Here is a 23,568-nt window from a genome sequence, read left to right on the forward strand (position 1 = left end):
GTGACATCGACTTTCCAGTTCTCAGTAAGTCGTTGAAGCCTAGAGACCCACTCTCCCAGACTACATTATACTGTAAATAAAATACTGCATACGCAGTGCTTCCTGTACCACAACAGCCAATATTTTTTCTCCTCTCATATAAACTCAACTCAACTCTATCTCTGCTATAGAGTACGGTATTTGGTATGTTCCAGAAAGCGTGCATTGGCAAAATAATTTAACCTTTACAAAGACATGTAGGTGCCTAAGTTCATAGTGAATGGCCCATGTTGAACAGAACTGTTTCATTTGGTAACAGCAGCGAGACACATGCCTATATGGTTCATTTTAGAGGTCCACATTGACATTTTAGATTTACTTTCTGATTTTCACTACTTTTTTTTTATATCCCACGATTTTGCAACCCATTTTTTCACCCAGTGTCAATTATCTAATGTAATCCTGGGCGCTACACTTCCTCTGCCAACCTGGGGGGGCAGCGGACTGACCTCATGCTTCCTTCTATGCATGAGGAGTCTGCATCTTTTCACACGACAGGGGGGGGTTTCCCCGGCCGGACGTAGCGCGTGGAAGGAACACGTTATTCTGACCAGTTCCTTTCCCCTCCATCAGGCTGGCCATTTTCACTGCTAAATTGGGCATATTACCTCTGTAAATATATATATCCAAATATATATGCCTGTAATAAAATAAAAAAGGTAGTTTTGCGTGTAGATACCTCCATAGTTTTGGCTTTGTGGATTGTTCTGATGTCACTGGCTCATCTTTTATTGACATCGTTTGAGAAAACACCTTGCAAATCATTACCTATTTGTACATTATAGAGAAAATCCATGCCATTTCCAACGGTATTTAGTCATCTATTAAGTTGCTAAGCCATGCATATACTGTACTGCAAGGGCCATTGAGCCACAAGCAGTCGTGCAATGAGTAGTATCACAGGGCTGAACAACACAATGAGTAGTATCACAGGGCTGAACAACACAATGAGTAGTATCACAGGGCTGAACAACACAATGAGTAGTATCACAGGGCTGAACAACACAATGAGTAGTATCACAGGGCTGAACAACACAATGAGTAGTATCACAGGGCTGAACAACACAATGAGTAGTATCACAGGGCTGAACAACACAATGAGTAGTATCACAGGGCTGAACAACACAATGAGTAGTATCACAGGGCTGAACAACACAATGAGTAGTATCACAGGGCTGAATAATGAGTAGTATCACAGGGCTGAACAACACAATGAGTAGTATCACAGGGCTGAACAACACAATGAGTAGTATCACAGGGCTGAACAACACAATGAGTAGTATCACAGGGCTGAACAACACAATGAGTAGTATCACAGGGCTGAACAACACACTTGGGTTGTAAAGTGAAAAGCAATTGCTTAAGCTAAGAGGAAAACAATGACCAGGGAAAGGAATACAACTGTAAAATCACTGGTTACAAATACCCCCTGCAGATAGAACTGCCCCCTGCTATTGTTTCACACTTAGCAGGGATCTGTTCCCCTGCCATCAGAAAAAATTGCCAGGAAGGCTGTTTATCCGTCATTGTCTCCATTTGAAGGGCATTGCAGCCCAAAGGCAAACACCTAATACACAGCCGAGTGTGGCTCCATTGCCATTCACGGAGCCACTGGCAGTGTGGGAGAGAGGAAGAGAGCCAGAGACTCAAAGATAATACGGAGAAGAGAGAAGAGGCCTTTCGTCTCAAAGCAGACCCCACACTACGTTCTGTCACAATAGATCAAAACGCTCTGAAAGTCATAGATCACTTCCACTATAGTTCACATCTCCCACACTGAGAGACTGTTTACCAGACTCACAGAGCTGCTCCACAAAGTGCACTACCACGCGCACACACACACACACACACACACACACACACACACACACACACACACACACACACACACACACACACACACACACACACACACACACACACACACACACACATGCGCATACACACAATAGTAACTGTCTGTACAATTTCATTGTACATTTATAAAGCTGCAGTGGGTTGGCCGCGCAGTATCAACAGATGTCTACATCTATAGTGGAGCTGCGTGCACAGTGCTGCTCAGTCGCACTGACTGGTGTGAGATGTACACGGAAGATCTGTCTGCTCCCTGCTACCGTGGAAAAATATATGCCAGTACCTGTTATTGGCCGTGTGCATGTGCACATGCTCACGCACACACTCATGCACGCACATACTGTACACACACACACACACACACACACACACACACACAACAAATAAAAATACAAATGAATATGAACCTGAGCACGAGCGTACACACACACACACACACACACACACACACACACACACACACACACACACACACACACACACACACACACACACACACACACACACACACACACACAATGAAAGAGAAAGTAATATGTTAACAATTATCCGAACTAAGGAATCATGTCCTTCAGTGGGTACACCACAATGCCTGAGGAGGGTCTTTTGCAACGTGCTGACCATTACATATTGTACACACGTATGTGTTTTATCAAGGGAACATCAGGCCTTTTAGCAATGCCTCGTGTTTTAAGATCTGGATGGCGAATGCATGTTTTTGCAGGGGATGCAACCTGTCTTTGTAAAGTCCTCTGCTTCAGCGAGGGGCCTCGGCTAATCTACGGTTAAGAGACGATAAGAGGCAAAGATAAATCCACTGCTTCTCTCCGGCTCTTTATCTCATGCTGTAATCTGACAGCACAACACCCGCCACTCTGCAATCTTTGCACCCTTTATGCACCTCTCTGAAACACTCACATCAATAGCAGGCACACACAAAGCACCCGTGTGCAGACATGGACGCACACACGCGTGCACGCATGCACTTACGCACACACGCACGCGCACACACACACACACACACACACACACACACACACACCATCCATCACCCCAAAACATTCTAAAAGCGGTACCAGCTTATTGATTCCTTTAACATGCTGCTTTGCTTTTTGCTAATCTATTCTGGGACAGATGGTTCAGCTGATACCATCATGTGAAGTGGAATTGTTTATCTCGCGGGAGAAATGACACCAAATGACCATTCTAGTCACACAGACTCACACATATAAGACAAAAGAGAGAGGCAAAAAGCGGGAAGAGAGAGAGTGCAAGTGGATCAAGGTGCTTACCTCTATGTCTGTTAGTGGTTTTATCAAACATAAGCATGGCGTCATCTACCTGGAAGACAAAAGAAAAAACATACATACAACCAGATAAATGGAGTGTATTATAGCACAGAGGATGAACAGTAATAACAACCTGTGGAACGGAAAATGTAGTACAATCAACACTTGATTTTGTCGACGAAAAGTATGACGAAAAATGTCCGTCGACTACCTTTTCTTCCACTGAGGAAAACTAAATAAAAACAAAATATAAACTATGATGACTATGAATATCCTGACAATTTCGCCAACAAATAAAAAAAACTAGACTAAAGCGGCGAGACAGAGACATCGCACCACAGGAGCCCGGGACAAATGGAGCCCGTCCTGCTCTCGCAGCCACAGCAGTGGCATGATATCAACCATCATTGTGTCCAATAAAGCTGCACAAAGACAGACAGCGATTGTTTATCTTCACGCTTCTCTGCGAAACAGATTTCTAGGCGCCCGCCTGCTTGCTATAATTCAGAAGAAGTGCTTAAAAAACAGATTGAGGCAAGCTCATTTGGCTGGTGATTTTGTCTGGTTGGGGGTGGGGTGGGGTCGGGGGGGGTGTAATAAAGAAGACAGAGTGGCATAGAACAGAAGTAGTCATAGAGACATAGAGATGGCGGGGGCGGGGGGGGGGGGGGGTGGATGTCACTAGGCTGGATGCTGCTTGCACTCTGTTTACTGTCGCCATAGGTGATGTACTGTAACTGTACAGGGAGCCTCTTGTGCCCTCGGGATGGATTTGTCTCTGCATAGGACGTACGTGTGTGTGTGTGTGTGTGTGTGTGTGTGTGTGTGTGTGTGTGTGTGTGTGTGTGTGTGTGCGCGTGCACTATGGCACGCGTGAGCATGCTTGCTTTTCTGCATGTTGGCTTATAAAGCGGAAGCTTGGGAGAAGCCAGGTGAGGGCGAGGAGTGGACTAGCTCGGGCCGAACTGTCTGATTGGATAAAAAGGAGCGTCTGGACGGCAGGGCGAGCCAGAGATGCCTGGCATATTGTCCATGCCAACCTACTGCCATTCAGGACGCTGGCACAGGGGCTTGTCCATGCCAACCTACTGCCATTCAGGACGCTGGCACAGGGCCTTGTACAATCCTGGTATGCACTGCACGGCTCGCAAATCCAATACGGCTGCCAGTGTTGTTTCTTTTTTTCCATTTTCTACAACGCGCCTCCTCGCAATAATTCCAAAAGAGATTATGAAATACCGTTGGCAATAATTGCATGGACTCCAGCAACGTGCATCTATCTATTCCAGTTACTGATAAGTCCCTTGTAGTAATTAATTATCCTCCGTCATGAATTCACTCACACACATTGAATACGTTTTATACCATAGATGGTTTCAGTGCCGGAGAAACAGAGATCACTTGAAAGATCAAGTCTTTAGTGAAGCTTATCTGTGACTTTATAGATAATCTGACAACTAAGCTGCTGAGACCATTTTTGAGGGCCGCTAGCCCCTCCTATGCCCAGCTTTGAGGGTTTGTGTAAACATTGTCCTAACACAAACATTGAATGTCATTACAATGAATGGCCAGTTTTGAGTGTTTGTGTAAACACAAACATTGTGTAAACACAAATATTGAAGACAAAAGTGAGGACGCAAATTGTGATTTCAAATCATCAAATTTGATGATGTATGATGATAAGAGTGCCCCTCACTTCACACAGGTGTGATTTTTGATTGATTGATTGATTGATTGATAAAAATGCATTGACAAAAGTCATATTCTTATACGAGGCTATATATTTTAGGAAAAATGACAAATAAAATACTTGAAAAATGGTTTATTTGCCGTTTCTGAGCATGAAAAGTATTTAAAATGTTGGTGCCTCCCAGCACATTGTTGGCTGGTGCCAACAATGCAATAGGCTATATTTTTGTCCAGATCATTAAACGTGGGTGATGTGTTGAATTTAGATGAATTTGGATTGCAAGCAGCAGTGTAACACGCTCTAAATCTATTATTTAATGTACACTTTAACCCATTTTGGGCGGGAACCCCTTTTGGTGTTTTAAACATTATGTTATAATTTAGCTATTGAAAAATAGCAGATCTACAAGCTCATAGCGCGCCACCGAGTGGCGCGCTATGAACTTGTAGGTCTGCTATTTTTTGAAAAATCGTTAAAATGTGCATCAAATCTTTCAGAAAATTGTCATGATTTAGGAAAAAAAAAAATTAAATTTCGACGTCAGGCCTAAATGGGTTAAACAGCAAGGCAATGCAGCGCTGAGCCCCACCACTTATCCCTAAACTTATTTGAAAAACCTTTTAAAATAGTTAAAATAGCCGATCTACAAGCTCACAACATGTCAATGTAGATTGGCTAGTTGAACTATTTTAAAAGGTTTTTCAAAATAGCATAAAAAATGGCAAATAAGTGTATGGATAAGGGGTGGTGCAAGATAGGGCCCCAAGTCAGAGCAGCCAACCACACCTCATTTTAAGACCCACACAGATTTTCACGCCCAGTGTGAAAATAAATGACGTTGGTTGGAAACTAGCAAATTAGCAATGAAACTGCATGTTTGCACCATTTTACAAGATGGGGCTCTTAAGTCTTCTTTACAATATTATATTTAGTTCAGCCAATGTCTGGACTTTGCTCATACTGAAGATTTGCTACAATGTATATTTTGAAAGCCAAAGTATTTTATTTATTATTTTTATTCATAAAATGATGATACAGTACAGGGCACTTATTGGGACAGTAATTACACTATACATACTGTACACCACCTCCCCCACCAATCCCAGTTTAACTCTGTTGAACACAGATGTACTCTATAATGTGGTGTTGGATCATGTTGTGCATAGAGAGTGGATGCACAACATGTGACGTCTCACTTTAGCATTATTATGTTTTCCCTTCCTTCCTCTCTCTCTCTCTCTCTCTCTCTCTCTCTCTCTCTCTCTCTCTCTCTCTCTCTCTCTCTCTCTCTCTCTCTCTCTCTCTCTCTCTCTCTCTCTCTCTCTCTCTCTCTCTCTCTCTCTCTCTCTCTCTCTCGCTCTCTCCTCCAGACTCTACAGAAACATCTGTGCTTCAAGGCTTTTCAAGGCAGTTATTCAAGCAGAACACTGTGTGGCTCCATCTGAGAGGGTTAAGGACCTCTTTGCTGCTCACAAAAAGACCCTCATGCAGAAGTGAGGCTCACTCCAGGGAATAAGTCTGTCTCTGACTCCCAACCCGCCCCAAAAAAAGAAAACACCTCCCTCCTTCTCTTTCACTCTTCCTTTTCTCCAAGCTCAGAAGAAAGGTTCAAAGGATAATGGCTGTCTTATCACTATGTAAAAAGGGACTGGGAGCTCCAGTGAAGTGTCTGGCCTTTTGTCACAATGAAGAAAAGGGCAAAAGTCCATTTCAGTGTGTGGTATATGCACTCAAACACCTCTCGAGCATTCAGAAGGTGCACTCTCCACAATGAAGGTATGGAAGCTCTTTAACCAAACCAGAGTCAAACCCTTCTTCACTGAAGAACCTCCCGGAGACTCAAGGCTGTGCATCGTTTACTTAGACTTTGCTGTAGCTGTTCGAGGTACCCTTTCTTCATATAAACCTACATGACATAATCCACTTGACCTCTTAACCACCTATGCCCTACTTTATACGCCATTGTACTGTACGACGGTGTTATGCCAAAATAGCTGCTCTACAAGCTCATAATGTGATTAGTTGTCAGCCTATAGATTTTTTTTTGAAGATCTTTGTTTATAATGACCAAGGTTGAAAGTAGTTAAGTTATTTCAAATGTCTTAATTAATAAATAAAGAAATACATTTGAGAGAGCATCAATAACGCAAGATTAAAAAGAGATGTAAAGGGGGTCACTGATGGAGACATGTTCTAACATTTATTTAAGATTTAGGTTTCAGGATCTTGGCAAGTGATCTTGTCCAGTTTCTATCAAATGAGTACAACCTATGCATTTTAAGGACATCAAAAATGGTTGTGTTCCTCCGCTTGCTAACATTGGTGTAAGGTGGGAGTGTTGTGTGGTGTGGTGAAGTGGCCATTCTAGCCAAAGTTGACCATTTCAATTTTGTATTATTTGTATATTCAAGTTTTGAGACATTTTAACTTGGGACCAATCGACATTATTATAATAAATATGTACACTTAAAATATTATTTTCCGGATACATTAAAAGCCACTGTTTGCATTCTCCCCTTCAATGGTGTCTAATGTTATTTTACAATGCCGGAAAATTAACACAGATATGACAGTGACAATGAATGAGCCAATATTAAGTGACAAGCCTTCAAGTATTCTTCTACGGAGGAAGTCAAGTCATTGTCTTGAAACCACAAGCTGCAACGACGCTCGAGTGGTTTTTACAACTGTCACTTTAACAAGGAGCAGAGGGCCAAACTTTAGCTCCACAAAATGCTATTCTGATTTTGAATTCTGAAGTAAAAGACTATATAACAATACTTTTCTCATGTTCAATGCACAGTTGAGACCAAGCAAGCCGTGTTCAATGAAGCGAGGCACATTATTTCTCTTCAAAACGGAATAGTCTTTTTTATATTGGTGAACCTAATCAGGAGAAAAATAATTGCGACCGCAGCATTGCCCATCAGTGTGTGTTGGTTGGTTGGACACCCCAGGCAAGCCCCCAGGTCATCGTGACATCACGTGACTGGTCGCCCCTTGGTCAGCCCAGGCAAGCCTGCAGGTGACCAGGTCATCGTGACATCACATGACATCAGCCCCCATATATGGTGCCCAGGTCATCGTGACATCAGGTGACATCATTAGGGATGGATATATAGTAAATGCGACCTGCTGTCGCAGTTAAGCCCATATATGGAGATCCCTGATGTCATCAATATTGCGTGTGTGTGTATGTGTGTGTGTGTGTGTGCGCGATCACACAAAACTGCATAAGGAATTACTACTAAACATAAAAGCGCAAGTGAGCAGGTACGGTTACAGTATACGATTCATCTGTTTATATGACACCTAACTTTGCAACGAAAGTGACTGAATTTATTTTTTATTCAAGTGGTTTGGGGCAGCCGGCTAACATAAGTCCTTGCATATGTAATTACTAATGATAGTCGCCACAGGCAGAATGTCACCACTTATTCCAGTAACTTTCCTTCCTGTTGACATTAACAAAATGGCTTGAGAGCAACATTTGAAAAAGACAATTCCTCAAATCTGTCAGGATTACATATTTATGAGGTCTCCTGCTCAGCATCCAAGGAGGTCGCTATGGTGATGTGAAAGTGATGTATATTCTAACAGGGAATTTTGCACGTCATGTCAGGATGCCTGCGAGCACTGTTGTAACGGTTGGCGTGTATTCTCTCATGGCAATGAGAGTAGCCTTCGGAACGACGACTACGCAATTAGAAAGCCCTTCATTTCTGAGGCCACGATACAAAGAGCTGCCATAAAATTGTGATACATTACCCAGAGAGCCAGCCGAAACTTCTCTGTGATCGAGTAATGCCTCCAGAATTATACTCTTAAGCCCTTGTGTAGTATTTAAAAATGCAGCATTCCTAGTGTCAAAACCAAAAATAACACCACTTGTATGCCTCCCAAACAGCCTAATTCATACAAAGCTGTCATACACATCTTCATTTTTATGCATATTATATCTATAAAATATCTATATATATATCTATATAACTCTCTCTCTCTCTCTCTCTCTCTCTCTCTCTATATATATATATATATATATATATAATATATATTAGTTTGTTTGTTGCTTTTAAGCCTCTTTTTCTCCCCAATTAAGTCATTATGCCAATTGATCCTCCCCACACACATTTCTGTGTTGTCACTGCTGTTGTATCCTACTGACCTATGACTAGTGAGGAGCCCACACCGGGAGGATGTAGAGCCTTCATCCTAGTCCTCCTGCCCGCCTGCCCCAGGCCGTAGAATCACTTATAGTGACTATTATCACCCTCCCCGGCCTGGCTTGCTTCCCCCGAACACTGGCCAATTGTGTTTGTGTAGACGCTCGACAAAGCCGGATGCACCACGGTCGATTTGACCACTGGTAGGCTATATTTGCTAAGATTGTTTACTTTGGTGAAGTGTCCTGAATTATGGGGAATGCATGTATTATGCATTCAAATACCACAGTTATTTTGAAAGCTTGCACTTCCTTGTTTGTTTGTTTGCACTATAGTGTTCTTGTGTATATTGTCTGAAGACAGAGTGCTTGGAGCACAATGATTTTCATTGTATTTATACGCTGTATTTATACATATGACAAAAATAAACCTGACCCTGAACCTGAAGAAAAATGGCTTATTGCTGACCATGGAAAAACCAAAAATGACAACTTATTTTTTTTTAAAGCGATGAAATCTGGTGCTTTTACATGGCCTTGGTAAGATGGAGAGCTCGGTCATGCCTTATCGCCTCACTGATGCTTTTCAAGTCAACACAGTATGCTGTGAGTTTTCTAGAGGTGCTTATAACCTTGGCCTTGTCCGTCAATAACACACGTCTTCTATTGCCATGCTGCAGGACAATACTCATTATGGAGTCATGTTGTTAATGGGGCTTTCCTCTCCACACTACAGAGGTCCTCCTGTTTCTTTCAAAATGGACTATGCCTGCATCCATAGAAACACCTCCCTTATTCTCAGGCAAGGTTTGCTGTTAAAACAGTAATTGCAGAGGTGAGCAAACCATGTGCCCAGGAGCAAACCGTTTAACACAGAGGATTAATTTGGAACGATGCCTCTGCACTGGCCAAGTCAATTGGCATTCTCGCCTGTGTGTACCTGAAAGAGTAAAAATGGACCCTTATGACAATAAATCAAAGGACTGAAATGATCACACTGGATTTCAAACAAGCACACATCCAATTCAAATAACTGTACTCGCCCTTTCTCTTAAGTCTTCCCACAAAATGTCAACATAGTAATGATCATACAGTAGATGGTCAGGGTCAGATGATATTCTGAAAGGGATGGAAATAGATCATGGAGGTTGGAAAGACAGCACAGAATGAAGCAGAATTTGAGAACAAGGTTTCCAAGTATGAGTTGGTTGCAAAGGACATAAAGGGTAAATCTACTATCTGCTGTGTATGAGTGTGTGTGTGTGTGTGTGTGTGTGTGTGTGTGTGTGTGTGTGTGTGCGTGCGTGCGTGCGTGCGTGCGTGCGTGCGTGCGTGCGTGCGTGCGTGCGTGCGTGCGTGCGTGCGTGCGTGCGAAGCAGCCACAGCTGTATTTGTTCATTTCCCAGACGGATCTGCATATCTGCCCTCTATGTTTCACGGTTCAACAGAGTCTCATGGGCATTTGAACATCTCTGCTCTGGTTGTCTGTTGCACTTAACACTTTTTCTTTCAAGGTGGCTCTTGCAGTGTGTCATCAGACCTTGCTGCAGTGTTGGAAAGTAACTGTATATTCTACACCGTTTCATCTGTGGGCTTTTGGCCTGGCTGTGGTGTATATGCTGTCTGGTGGCTTGCCCTTTCAAATGCTTCCACCTCATTGTCACTTGCCCCACACTGTCCCTCTTCCGCCCCAAACCCTGTGGAATTCAAATTGTCTGTTATCATCATCCACATTTTGTAGCTTACTTTAGCTGCTCCACCTTCTCCGTTAAAACTGTCAACAATAGAATATTTTGGTATCCCCCGATTCAATTCAATTTCGGTTCCGAAAATAAAGATCACAACAGCACCCGTCTCTTCTACACACAGTGGTGCACTGACGCATATAAAGAGACACATACAAGTGTGTGCCCATTTCAGATACCAATCGGTACACAATGAGCTCTTATCATAAGTTATATCACCCTATAATCACACTCTATACAGTAGATCCTACAGACTCTTCCTGTGTTCCCTCAGCACCATGGACAGCAACAACACTATAACAAAACAATCACATTTTAAAACATAATCAATTACTAGGCTACATCTCTTAGTCAGAGAGGAGACGTAGACATTGTATCACAGCCAATAACTCACTCTCTCTCTCTCTCTCTCTCTCTCTCTCTCTCTCTCTCTCTCTCTCTCTCTCAAAGATGGCACTTACATTTCAAGTGGTACTTAAATTGGCTGATGATAAAAACATAACTGACAGAAGGAACTAACAATCAAACGTTGCAGATTACAGAGACATTTGAATGATGGAAATCCGCTCAGAATTGCGTGCGGTACCTTGCAAGACCATCAAGCATTGTGCGCACATCTTACAATGTATTTATAATACATTAACAATAACACAGTAGGCACTGTGTCCCATCAAAACATAACACATGTGGCCTAATACATAATAAACCAGCCATGTTATTTACAGTTGGAGGCCATCGATATTGTCCTTTTCTTTTTGCTGAGGTTTGCGTGATCTGCGCAAAAGGACAGTTAACCCATTTTGGGGCGGGAACCCCTTTTGGTGTTTTAAACATTATGTTATAATTTAGCTATTGAAAAATAGCAGATCTACAAGCTCATAGCGCGCCACCGAGTGGCGCGCTACGAGCTTGTAGGTCTGCTATTTTTGAAAAATCGTGAAAATATTTATTTCAGAAAACTGGAGGATTTACAAGGATTTTTTTTAAATGTTGAGGTCAGGCCTAAATGGGTCAAATGATAAGGGACAATATCGGTGGCACCCAACTGTACACACACAGCCAAGTCAAGACCAATTTCTTCTTCACTAAACACAATGTAATAATACAGGAAAGCCTTTCCTCGTACCTGTGCCCTGCCCTGTCTGTTATCTCCCCCTTGGGATCAATGACGCTTTATCTTACCATATATATCTGTTAGTGTGACACTATATGCCTTTTATGACCAAGTAGCAGCTGTTAAATGTCGCAGAAATATAGTACTTTTATTCAGAGTGAGAATTCACAGGAACTGACAACTTCAAAGCAGCTTCAGTGTTATACTGTGACTATAACCTAATCCAGTATTAAACACAAATCTTATGATGTTTATCACTTACACTTTCAACTAAACTTCATTGCCCCCAAGAGCCTTAAGACATTTTTGTATTAATTAATTAATTCGTTAATATTTCACAGTTACACCGTAGTTACAGTGCAATACTACTCCTAATACAAACAACTGAGAGGATCCACTTCCGCATTATTGAGAAAGCTTTCGTGATTTGGCTTGGGATCAACTTTGACCAAGAAATGCAAAATGACAAACCAGGGTTCCTGGCCATATATAGTGTGTCTTGGAGACGTGACTAGACGTGATATCACAATCAGGGTTCATGACCATATATAGCGTGTCTTGGAGACGTGACTAGACGTGATATCACAATCAGGGTTCATGACCATATATAGCGTGTCTTGGAGACGTGACTAGACGTGATATCACAATCAGGGTTCATGACCATATATAGCGTGTCTTGGAGACGTGACTAGACGTGATATCACAACCATATATGGGGACATTCCCGTATATGGGGATTGTGAGGGACAGATTGAGTGAGTTAGATGACGTGACAAAAACGCATGGTTTCAATAGTTAACTGCGACCTTCGGTCGCAATAACTAAAAAACAGTGAAACACTTCCATGAAGGTATCTTTGTCACCTCACCTCCCAACTGGCAATGAAGTGAAGAGGTTAGTGTCTGCTTCCTCATTGTAACTCATCATTAGAGTAAGAGGCTTTGTTTGCCATCTTTTTGAATGGGAACCTTCCCATGTGTGAAGATGAATGATTAAAGAAATGTGTTAGCTTGAGCTGAATAGCATTCATTCCACTCACAATGGCAAATATCCTAATACCTGCAGTGGTTTTGTTAGATTACGCTTAATCCATTGAGACCTGGAACGCATCCATGTCACGTTAGCGTTAGCGTTTTAAACATTATGTTATAATTTAGCTATTGAAAAATAGCAGATCTACAAGCTCATAGCGCGCCACCGAGTGGCGCGCTATGAACTTGTAGGTCTGCTATTTTTGAAAAATCGTTAAAATGTGCCTCAAATCTTTCCGAAAATTGTCATGATTTAGAAAAAAAAAAAAAAAAAAAAAATCGACGTCAGGCCTGAATGGGTTAAGCATTTGAATGCCTTTTGAAGGCCTTTTCAATAATATGACATTTCTCTAGTCTACACTATGGGAGTGAATGAAAACCAATAAAAACCAAAGTTTTTCTCCTTTTCAATGTGCAAAGCACTGTCATCTGTCATGTGTGATAGCTCGTCTCTCTTTGTCAGCGCGAGTACAGGAGCCCCAATTTGAATATTGTTACACAGCCCTCTATTTATTAAAGCTTGGATTAACATGACAGGAAGTTTTGTCTGGGGGCTCTTTAAGATGGCTCAGAGAGGCAATCTGGTGACAGTAATAGGATCCAGCTAATATACTTGACTGATGCTCCTTTTCCCAGCGTTATAAAGAAGAACAATGGGGGCGGGGGGCTGGTCGGAATCGGATCCAGTAGGATTTGTATTAGCCTGTGTGTGTGTGTGTGTGTGTGTGTGTGTGTGTGTGTGTGTGTGTGTGTGTGTGTGTGTGTGTGTGTGTGTGTGTGTGTGTGTGTGTGTGTGTGTGTGTAATCAGCCACGTTAGCATCACCCCACTGCAGATGCGAGGGCTGAAGAATGAAATACGTAAATAAACGACAAAGGTCACAAGGGTATCAACCGGGAAGCCTTTGTTTCAATTAAGCACATAGACAAAGGCAGTAATATCAATAAGAGAGCTTGCTCTTTAGTGTCCGTCTGTGTGGACAACGATAGCGATCAGTCCAAGGTTATACAAAGTGATCAAAGACATTCAGATCCTCCTCCGACCTACACCACCATACAAGCAAAGCCACAATCACTCCTTCTGAGGAACACTCTTCTTTTACTCATCGACGTATACGTTGGTATCGAATCTGTCACTGATTTTTCTTTTCTTTGATTTGCACACAAGACAAAGCTCGCTGCCACTGTAGCTTGCCAAGGTTCCGTTGTCTCTCTTGTTCTGGCTTTTCACATTGCATTTACATATTTATATATTATGTTCAGCAAAGGTAGTCTTCACAAATGAACACCACGTGTATCATTTTTGAATCGTAAATGCAATCACTAAATGTAAAACAGGTAATGTTATGCTATAATCAAAATATTTACATTTCAGCCAATCACTATACTGTATATCACGCACGCACACGCGCGCGCACACGCGTGCACACGTGCACGCACGCACACACACAAACACACACAGTGTAACATGGGCCTGTAACGGTGGATTTGTACTCTCAGAGTTAAATGACCACTCAGGACTTTACGGTGTTTTAAATCTGTTAGCAGATATAGGCCTACCGGTACGGATAAGGTGCCGTGCACCGAGAAAGAGATGAATGACAGCCTCAGGTCTGGAGTTGCTGTGGACCTTTGACCTCTTGGCTGATAGTGCCATTTGCGTGCTACCGCGCAATCTTCTCTGTGAATGCATTTGACAGCGCCCTTTCATTTTGTTTAGGTGGGGAATTCGACTAGGCTTGTATTTAAAAGGATATGCCAGTCACCTGCTCTGCCTCTTGCAATTGCTCTCTCTCTCTCTCTCTCTCTCTCTCTCTCTCTCTCTCTCAGTCTCTCTCTCTCTCTCTCTCTCTCTCTCTCTCTCTCTCTCTCTCTCTCTCTTTCCCTTTTGGTGACAGAATCAATTAGAGACAGTTAAAGTTTAGTGTCTCAGTGGGAGCTGCATGTCTGTGGGCAGATGAGGACCTCACCATGGGCAGCTCCTTCGTGACAGCCATCACGGCAGAGTTATCAGTTGATCAGAGGGCGGCCGCCCACACAGGCTCCAACGGTGGAGGTCAGAAGCCTCTGGAAGATTGATATTTCACTCCTATTATAGGCCTCATAACTACGGCTGCTGTTGAGTTCTGTGCTGCATTAAACTATATTCATCAAAAGGGAATCAAAACAAAAAAGTCATGCCAATATAATCAACGAATATGGTTCAGGGAGGCAGCCGGTCTTGTTTATAAAATATCTCTTGGAGAAAAATCAAGTCTGATTATTTCCTTCTGTCCATCATTTCACAGGGACTCAAGTCACTTCTGTTACAACACGTCAGGCAGGGGTCCATTTGGTTACACTCTCTGAGTTACAATGGATAAATTAACATTATGGATTTGAATATGTGTGTTATGTCCTGTGATCATCACATAAAATCCATCTTTCATACAGTATGATAATCATTCACTTCCTTGTTTACGGTTCCAATAGAACCGGCCCATAACACTAAATCTAGGGCGCTCTCCATGGTTTTGACCAAAAGGGAAATGTTCTGTCTTCATTTCTGACCTTAGGAAGCATCTCGTTTGGAATATTAACGCTTCTAGAGAGACTTTATAGATGAATCAGCATGAAGTAAGAACGGAAGATTATGCCTCCCGTGAAGGCAGGGCTTTTCAGAGTAACATCTGCTGGCACTGTAGCGCCATTATTTTGAAGAATCCCCCGGCAAAAATAGTGTTAACATCACCATTAGAACATACAGAAAGGATAAAGTTATTCCAAACAGAGAGAAACTATCAAAGTGTTAAATGGTTGCTGGGGACTATTATTTTCTTGATAGAATAGCACATCACCCCTGGATTGAAAATTGCATCTGATAGGCTATTGGATCAGTTCAGTCTCAATTATGATCTGTGTGTGACTTATCTTTATTCTGATTAAGCTTTCATTCCGTTATTAATTAGTGGAATATTAGGGTCCATCCATGTAGCTAAACAAGTGTTGTGAGGAGAACTTACAACACAATTATAAATGTGATATATTGTTTTTTAATTACTATTCTTACACTCAGTCCATGTTCTGAGCAACATTAACTTAAATTGGTATATTCTGCTCAACATCAGATAAGAATTCCTTACTTGTTCTCTAGCCGTTATATTTATGTGAAATAGAAATGTCATTCGCTGCCTGCTGTGACTGAAAGGTGCTGCGGTATGCATGGATGTTGTATTGTGCTAGGTAAAATGCTGATACAGTGTGCTACAGTACTACAAACGCAGCTCATAATCCATACACTGTACAACTGTGCTTTATATGATGTATTGTTTTTCTTTTCTTTTTAAAATCAATCTCATCAGCTCTTCCAGGGGCTGTGACACTTGCCCATTTGTCTGTCACTCATTGACAGTGCACCACTTTTTCATTTTTCCTCAAAAGCATTGATCTGAACTATCGTGGTTCTGCTGGTTCAGAGAATCACAGTGTTTGTGCAGTAAATATATTTACTAGCGTACAGAAACTGGCATTATGTATAATGTTCTACCTAAATTAGTTCACCAGTCACTAAGCCCTTTATAAAGGAGAAATCAATTTGAATATGATGCCTTCTACCCAGCAGACAATATGCAATCCATCACAGCCTAATTCGAAAATGTCATATGACTCACCATAAATATTTTCATTTGTTTATACAATAAGATATAAGATATAACTTCCATCAGGATATTGTTTTCTGGAGTCAGACTAAAGCAATGAATTTGACATGTTTATTCCTGTCAGTAGACGAGTATAACTGCATGAACAATCTATATTAAACCCAGACTATCTTTTGCCCCTTGTCCGTCTGTCCCTTGTCCATGCCCGTGTATGTATGTGTGTTTGTCCGCCCGTCCGTCTGTGAATAGCTAATGTCCGGCACAGTTGGCCCGATCAAAGTGAAACTGTGCACACACACTCCCTGGATGCCAGAGCGGAACTATATGGCCCAAATATTTCAGATTAGCCTGTTATAGAGCCAATTTTTTATATAACTCCTACAGATTTTGTTGCATTTCTTGCATGTGTCATTGCATGCCTTAGAAAATGTGTTCAGAGTCAACCAGTGTGTAGCCTCGCCTCTGAGTCTCCCCGCTTTCCTTCATCTGGTGGTGCCTTCCTGATGCCATCTCTGCCTCGCTCACAGCCCCTCTGATCTCTGTGTCAACAGGCGACAGAAGCAACACGTAGCTAACAGCTAAGTCAGCCCATCTGCAGCATGAGCCTTCTACAAATTCATTCAGCGTGGGCAATACTTGCTATGTGATTTAGCTAATAACAGCTGATCTCTTTACACCTGACACATGCAGGCGACCAAGAAACTAAATATACACATACTGAATGCTCAATGTAGAGTGGCACAAGAGAAATCAAAAGCGACTCTGACAGTGGCAAAAAATGGAAATGTATTCAGTTTCATCAAGAAATGTCACAAAGTGTCTTCGCTGGCTCCCTATCATTGTCTGTATCTCTGCCGATGGGGGTTTACGAGCTGTCGCTGGTCCAGGTGGGAGGCCTTGCTGCTGTCCAGCTCAGGTCCCAAATTAAGTCTGGGTCTGGGTTCAGGGGGATGCAAAGACCCTCTGTGGTTACTCAATGGAGTCATAATTGACATATACTAAATCACCCCCCACCCCAGCATCATACGCCGTTTGTTCTCTACTGCTCCTCCTTTCTCAGAGAGTTTGTCAGGGTTGGTGATTAGCTGTCACCCTCTGCAGAAGTAGATAACACCCTGCACGGCATGTCTCCCCTTTGGGAGCATGCACACATGTAGAGTAGGAAAACACACAAACGCATGTACGGAAACACACATACAAAGGCACATTCTAAAAATGACATGTACACAGTCAGAATTAATTTGACTATGAATCTACTGAATTTTGGGGTACAAATTGACCCAAGTTGTGCTCCTCCTCAGAAGCAGTGTGATCGGTTTACTCCCCTGTCAGCTTCAGTGAGTAAGGTGAGAAGAATCCCAAAGATAGATCATGCAAGTGAGCGCAGCTTGCAAGGACAAATCCCATACAGTAGCTCACACTCAATGCAATTGCAGTCCCTCCTACTCTTGTAGTAGTGTGTGGAGAAACTGGAAGCTGTATGAATGACTGCAGAAAGTGCTAACCATCTAAGAACACAACTAAACCAATCATTCCAACAATCGACCACAACCGATTTGATAATCTCTCCAAGTCTACAAAAATAAGCTATAAGATAGAGACTTGCATTGGGACTGGGACCCCACAGGAACTGCGGGACGCAATGCAAATGTTGCTGATGGTCTTTAAATAGCTGCGGTCAGGAATGGGCAGTAGAAAAACTCAAATCAATATGGGTTCCGCAAAATCCCGCAATAAACCGGATGTAGCGCACCTGAAGCATGTATGGCCGTGCATTAATTTAGCTTGATATGAACACATTTATCTTATGGCTAAATGCTGAGGGAAAAGACATGTATTTATGCCAGGTATGTGCATTATGCATCAACTGGATTGAATAACCTACTGTCAAGCAGCCCAGCCGAGCCCACTGTGTCGCTGTCCGTGGTGCTGTAATGGCCATATCTCAGTCTAACTTTCATTCTGTGCATCTGTTTGTAATGTTTTGGGGTGGGTCCTTGACAGTTTTTGGACTACACAGAAATATTGCATATTGCATATACATTGACATTTTGGTGTGGGCAGGAGTGGTCGGTCTGAAATTTGTGGCGAAATTAAAATACTGCAGCGGGTGCAGGCGGGAATGGTTATATTAGATATATTAGATATTCAACGAGTGGGCATGAGCGGGATTAAGGAAACAGACCTGCACAAGGCTCTACTTGAGCTTTGACCATGCATCTATAAGCCTATCTGTTTGTCGGTCAGCAGGTGTGTCTGTAAAACATAAACTCATTACAGATGACATGCTTGTATTAGTTTAAATACTTATCTTATACATATCTTTTTTTTTTGCCAAAGCAATGGTGCTTGTGTTTAGTTTACAATACAGCCCCACATACTGTACATATTGTGTTTGCTCGTATTTATTTTAGCAAAATCTAATCAAATCATACCGTGCCATTACAACAAATCAATAAAGAGGTATAGGTTCAATTTGCCCTCTCTCTGAATATCACCCGTCACAATGCAAAGAGGGACTCAAATGCAGCCGATAAAACCCCAATTTGGCTGCAAACCTTTTTCTAGCCTGCCCGGTTTTACTCAAAGTGAGGCTCAAAAAATATCGGCCAACCGCAGCATTTCTGCAGGCAGTGCGTCATCACAACAAAACAAGGGGAGATCTCCTGGGAGAGATGACACCTTGGTTATGGGGAACACGATAAATAAATAAAAAGTAAGTATAGGCTGACATGGGGTATGGGGCTGGCAGTGGGAGGCGAAGCTGATGCTGCAATGAGAAAGAGAAATAGAGTGAGGATGATACATGGAGACAACGAGATGGAGATAGAGATGTGTTGAGACACAGCGTGGCGTGCACACAGTGAAGGGCAGGGTAACAGCAACATGTAGAGATAAACCTTTCGGCACACATTGGCTTTTAAGACTGATTTGGCAGCTCAGCTCCATGTCACTTGGCAGGCAGCAAATCATGCCCCCAATCATCTGTTGATCAGTGACTTACTACATGGCCTTTTATTTCAAACTAACACTCTTGGATGATTTGCTGTGGCACTTGGAACACATACAGTACAGTAAGTAGGGAATATATTTGCAGGACATTCACCATTAACATATGGCTGGCTGTGATACAAATGGCCATTCAGCTAGATTGGACAGGCAAATCAAAGCACGCTGAACCGCACTTACAGTATATGGACCACTCTAATGCTCATTAGATCAGCAGCCATTGAGTCTGCACTGTACAGTACACTGCACAAAATGGACCCTTGTGAATTGCACGTGGATAAATTAACACACAAAAGATTTAAATGCGTAAGGAGCCCATAGAAATGCAGTTACCAACAGAGGGATTCCTTTTGAATTGTATGCGGTTCAAATGTGTAACGTCTAATCCCATTCCCATGCCAGTAAGACCTCAACAGACCCAGCAGACATTTTGAGGGCCATAGCTGACAGTTATAACATTAATTGTGTGTGTATTTCATTAGGTGTTACTGTGTGTTATTAGTTTATTCTGGCACACAGTAAGGGTATGGCGACTATGGTCACACATACACAATGGGGAGTGGCCACTGGTCAGCTCTTGCCAGGAGGATTACAGTAGATCATTGATACTGGGTGAATAAATGGGTTACACAATCGTGGGATAAAATGTAAAGAATAAAATAAAAATAAAAACGAACTGGCTCCCGACATGCGTGGCAGGTTAAAACTAGCCTGTGGCTTCCTGTGACGTTATGGTTTAGGGTTGGGTTTTGGGTAGGGTGTCGACTGTTAGTACGTTGGACCAAACGCATGCACCCGCCAAATTGTCAAAAAAGTTCTCCATGCGACAGCCTGCATGCCACAGCCAACATACCACAACCGGAAGCCCCACCCCTTCACCTCCACATAGAATGGAAGCCCCACCCCTTCACCTCCACATAGAATGGAAGCCCCACCCCTTCACCTCCACATAGAATGGAAGCCCCACCCCTTCACCTCCACATAGAATGGAAGCCCCACCCCTTCACCTCCACATAGAATGGAAGCCCCACCCCTTCACCTCCACATAGAATGGAAGCCCCACCCCTTCACCTCCACATAGAATGGAAGCCCCACCCCTTCACCTCCACATAGAATGGAAGCCCCACCCCTTCACCTCCACATAGAATGGAAGCCCCACCCCTTCACCTCCACATAGAATAGAAGCCCCACCCCTTCACCTCCACATAGAATAGAAGTGAATGGGACAAGACTCTGTGTCTGTGGCTGTACCTTTACACCTACACTAAATGACTCACACTCACGTGAGTCATTATCGTAATTAACGTTATTACCGAAAGCAGCCTTTACCTGTCAAAATGTCTGTTATTACCGAAAGCAGCCTTTACCTGTCAAAATGTCTGTTATTACCGAAAGCAGCCTTTACCTGTCAACATGTCTGTCAAAGTGCTGTCAGTTATCCACCCAAACACTATTGTGAAGCAAAAGCACACCGTCTCCACTGGGAATAGGAATAAAGTGTAACTGTGACCAGACAGGAAAATAATCGGTATAATCCAGATCGAAGGCCTAAAGGGTTTTATAGATTGACGGCATAGATTTTCCCACCGACTCCATTTCTACCTGGCTTAGGTCTAATTCAACTCAATTAAGTCGACCCGTGAGCCCAAGATTTCACAGTGAAAGCAATCATTCGTCTTCGTGGCCAGCCACTTCATCTGGGCGAAAACGAAAACGAAGATGACCTCCCCATAAGCCCAGCTCTGCACATTCTCCGTACACATCATTAAGCCTCTCAATACACTTTCAGCTGCAGCATCTCTGTTTCAATTACTACAGTTGACATCTAACAAACAGGCCTTTATGGATGGTCTGACCTCACACTTACTTGAACAAATCTCGGCACAGCACACGACTGCACAGTATCGTGTGAACGTGTTCAGTATTCTCCCCTGTCCCCTCTAGAGTTAAGTTAGATCTCTCCTGGTTTTAGTACGATTTAACCAAGGTTCACATTTGAGTGTTGAAGGCTTAACGTTGTCTTCCCTGAAGGCAGAATGACTGAAACAGAAAGCATACTGCAGTAACTGCAGCACATGACTAACCATCATGTGCTGCTTACGTTAAAAGCTATAATATGACACAGATGCGTCCTCAGGTCTAAATGGGTTAAATGCTAAAACTTTTAAAACACGTGAACACAATACACAATACTCATACCAGTGGCAAACTAGGATTGAATAAGTAACGCTTTCATAACAGAGCTCCTATTGAACTGAGAGCTTCCCTGAGAGAATATACAAGAAAGCAAATAGCCCACATTCAAAGTAGAAATAGAATTAATGAGTTGTTGTGAATAGACCTGGTTAGAAACAAAGGCAACACTTCTATACCCATATAACCTTTTGTTTTTGGTCAAATTTATATATTAATGGATGCACAAGAGGGGTTTTTTATCGCCTTGTCTGCAATCACACATTTCACAGAAGTGTAAATGATCCCACGTGAGGCACAATGAATGGTGCTTTGATCTGTTATTTCGCAAGCCAGGTTCTACAACAAAAGGAGCGAGAATCCTGAGCTCACACAAGCCTTGTGTGATCTAGCGTAACCTCTCTCTTTCTCTCTCTCCATCTGATCCTCCTCTGCTCCACAAGCTGTCCTGACAATCAGCGTGGCTGCCCACACCTGCCCCCATTGAGAGAACACAGACATGGGCCGGTCTGTCCCCTTGGTCAAAATATATTCTGTGTTAATCCCAATTTATGCCTCATTGCTCCATGGATTTACGAGCTTTTAAATGCATTTACTGCAATTGAAAAATGCGCAAATAACCACAATAATTAATGAATTGACTATATAATCTAATAGACTCTGAGGTACCTCTGGAAGCTTTGTTATACTGTGGCCACATTATTTATACTGTATATTGTTTATTCAAAAAATCTCTTCAGTAGAATATTAAAAAACACTATGTAAAGTGTTCAAGTTCAAGATAACATTTCTTGAAGTCACTGATACCTTACTGTCCAAAAGTAAGAACATAAAGACACTGAAACTGATGCATGTGTGATGCAAGTTTCTTCCACATGTCAAACAGAGCACTAGCTGTCATTCTCATGCCATCCTCCCAGCAGAGTGGCTGATTTAAATTCCTGTGAGCATCTCATAAAACCACTCTGGCAGCCACATCCTAGCTGAGGCCTGTGCAGGACAGAGGGAGGTATCACAGGACAAGGTGGACTAACAGCTGCAAGGGTCTAACCCTATCTTCATCAAGACAAGACTCACCCCGCTGGGAGAGGGATGGCGCAAGACAATGGGAAAAAAGCCCTTCGCTGATATCTTTGTTGAATATGAAGTGGAATGAATGAAGTGGAATCACCTTCGTGGCGATGTTGACCTGGCAGAAATGTGCCAGAAATTTGACCGTGGAAAGACGGGAAATAGGCATTTGGGTAACTAAGGACAGTGGACACTAACGATGCAGCAGTGTCTCCATGGGTGTCTGACAAAATTAATTAGTAGAGGAAGAGGGAAATATGCCACAGATCACAGATCATGCTGTGCAAAATACCTTCCCCTGCTGTGATCTGTGGCCTCTATTGATCGCCACTAAATGCTCCTGCTGGCACACCATGAAATATTCATATTTCAATACTGACAGGCAAAATGTTAAATAAACTACAGTATCTGCCTTTTAGTAAAATCTCACTGAAAGAGCAACAGTAAGTCCCCTCAGAGACAGAGTGGAGTAGGTGCAGACTAGTGCAGTATGCAGGGGGATACAGAGTAGGTTACAGCCCGACTTCCAGTCCCCTCCCCAGTATGAACATAACCCTGCTATACTTCCATGCTTCTTCTGGACTAGCCCCAGGTTGGGCTGCTGTCGGAGAACAGCCAATGGGCTACGGCGAGAGGAGCCGACGTCAGCCATCACTCACTGGTCACTAAGCACACAATGGCATTTAGACAGCTTTAGCATAATACCGGCGCTTAATGTGTGCTGGCTAATTTGCA

The 23,568-nt window shown here is 42.6% G+C and overlaps 1 protein-coding gene across 10 annotated transcripts in view; it reads right to left on the bottom strand.

Moving 5' to 3' along the window:
- Positions 1-23,568, bottom strand: part of LOC306928533 (RNA-binding protein Musashi homolog 2) — a 324,724-nt gene that overhangs the window by 141,165 nt on the left and 159,991 nt on the right. For all 10 annotated transcript variants that reach the window (XM_079508745.1, XM_079508740.1, XM_079508741.1 and 7 more), the window contains one exon: positions 3,186-3,234. In XM_079508745.1, coding sequence (XP_079364871.1) covers positions 3,186-3,234 — 49 coding nt within the window. The remainder of the gene's footprint in view (positions 1-3,185; positions 3,235-23,568) is intronic.

The sequence above is a fragment of the Electrona antarctica genome (assembly GCF_951216825.1).
Source record: "Electrona antarctica genome assembly, chromosome: 8".
In the NCBI taxonomy this organism is placed as follows: domain Eukaryota; kingdom Metazoa; phylum Chordata; class Actinopteri; order Myctophiformes; family Myctophidae; genus Electrona; species Electrona antarctica.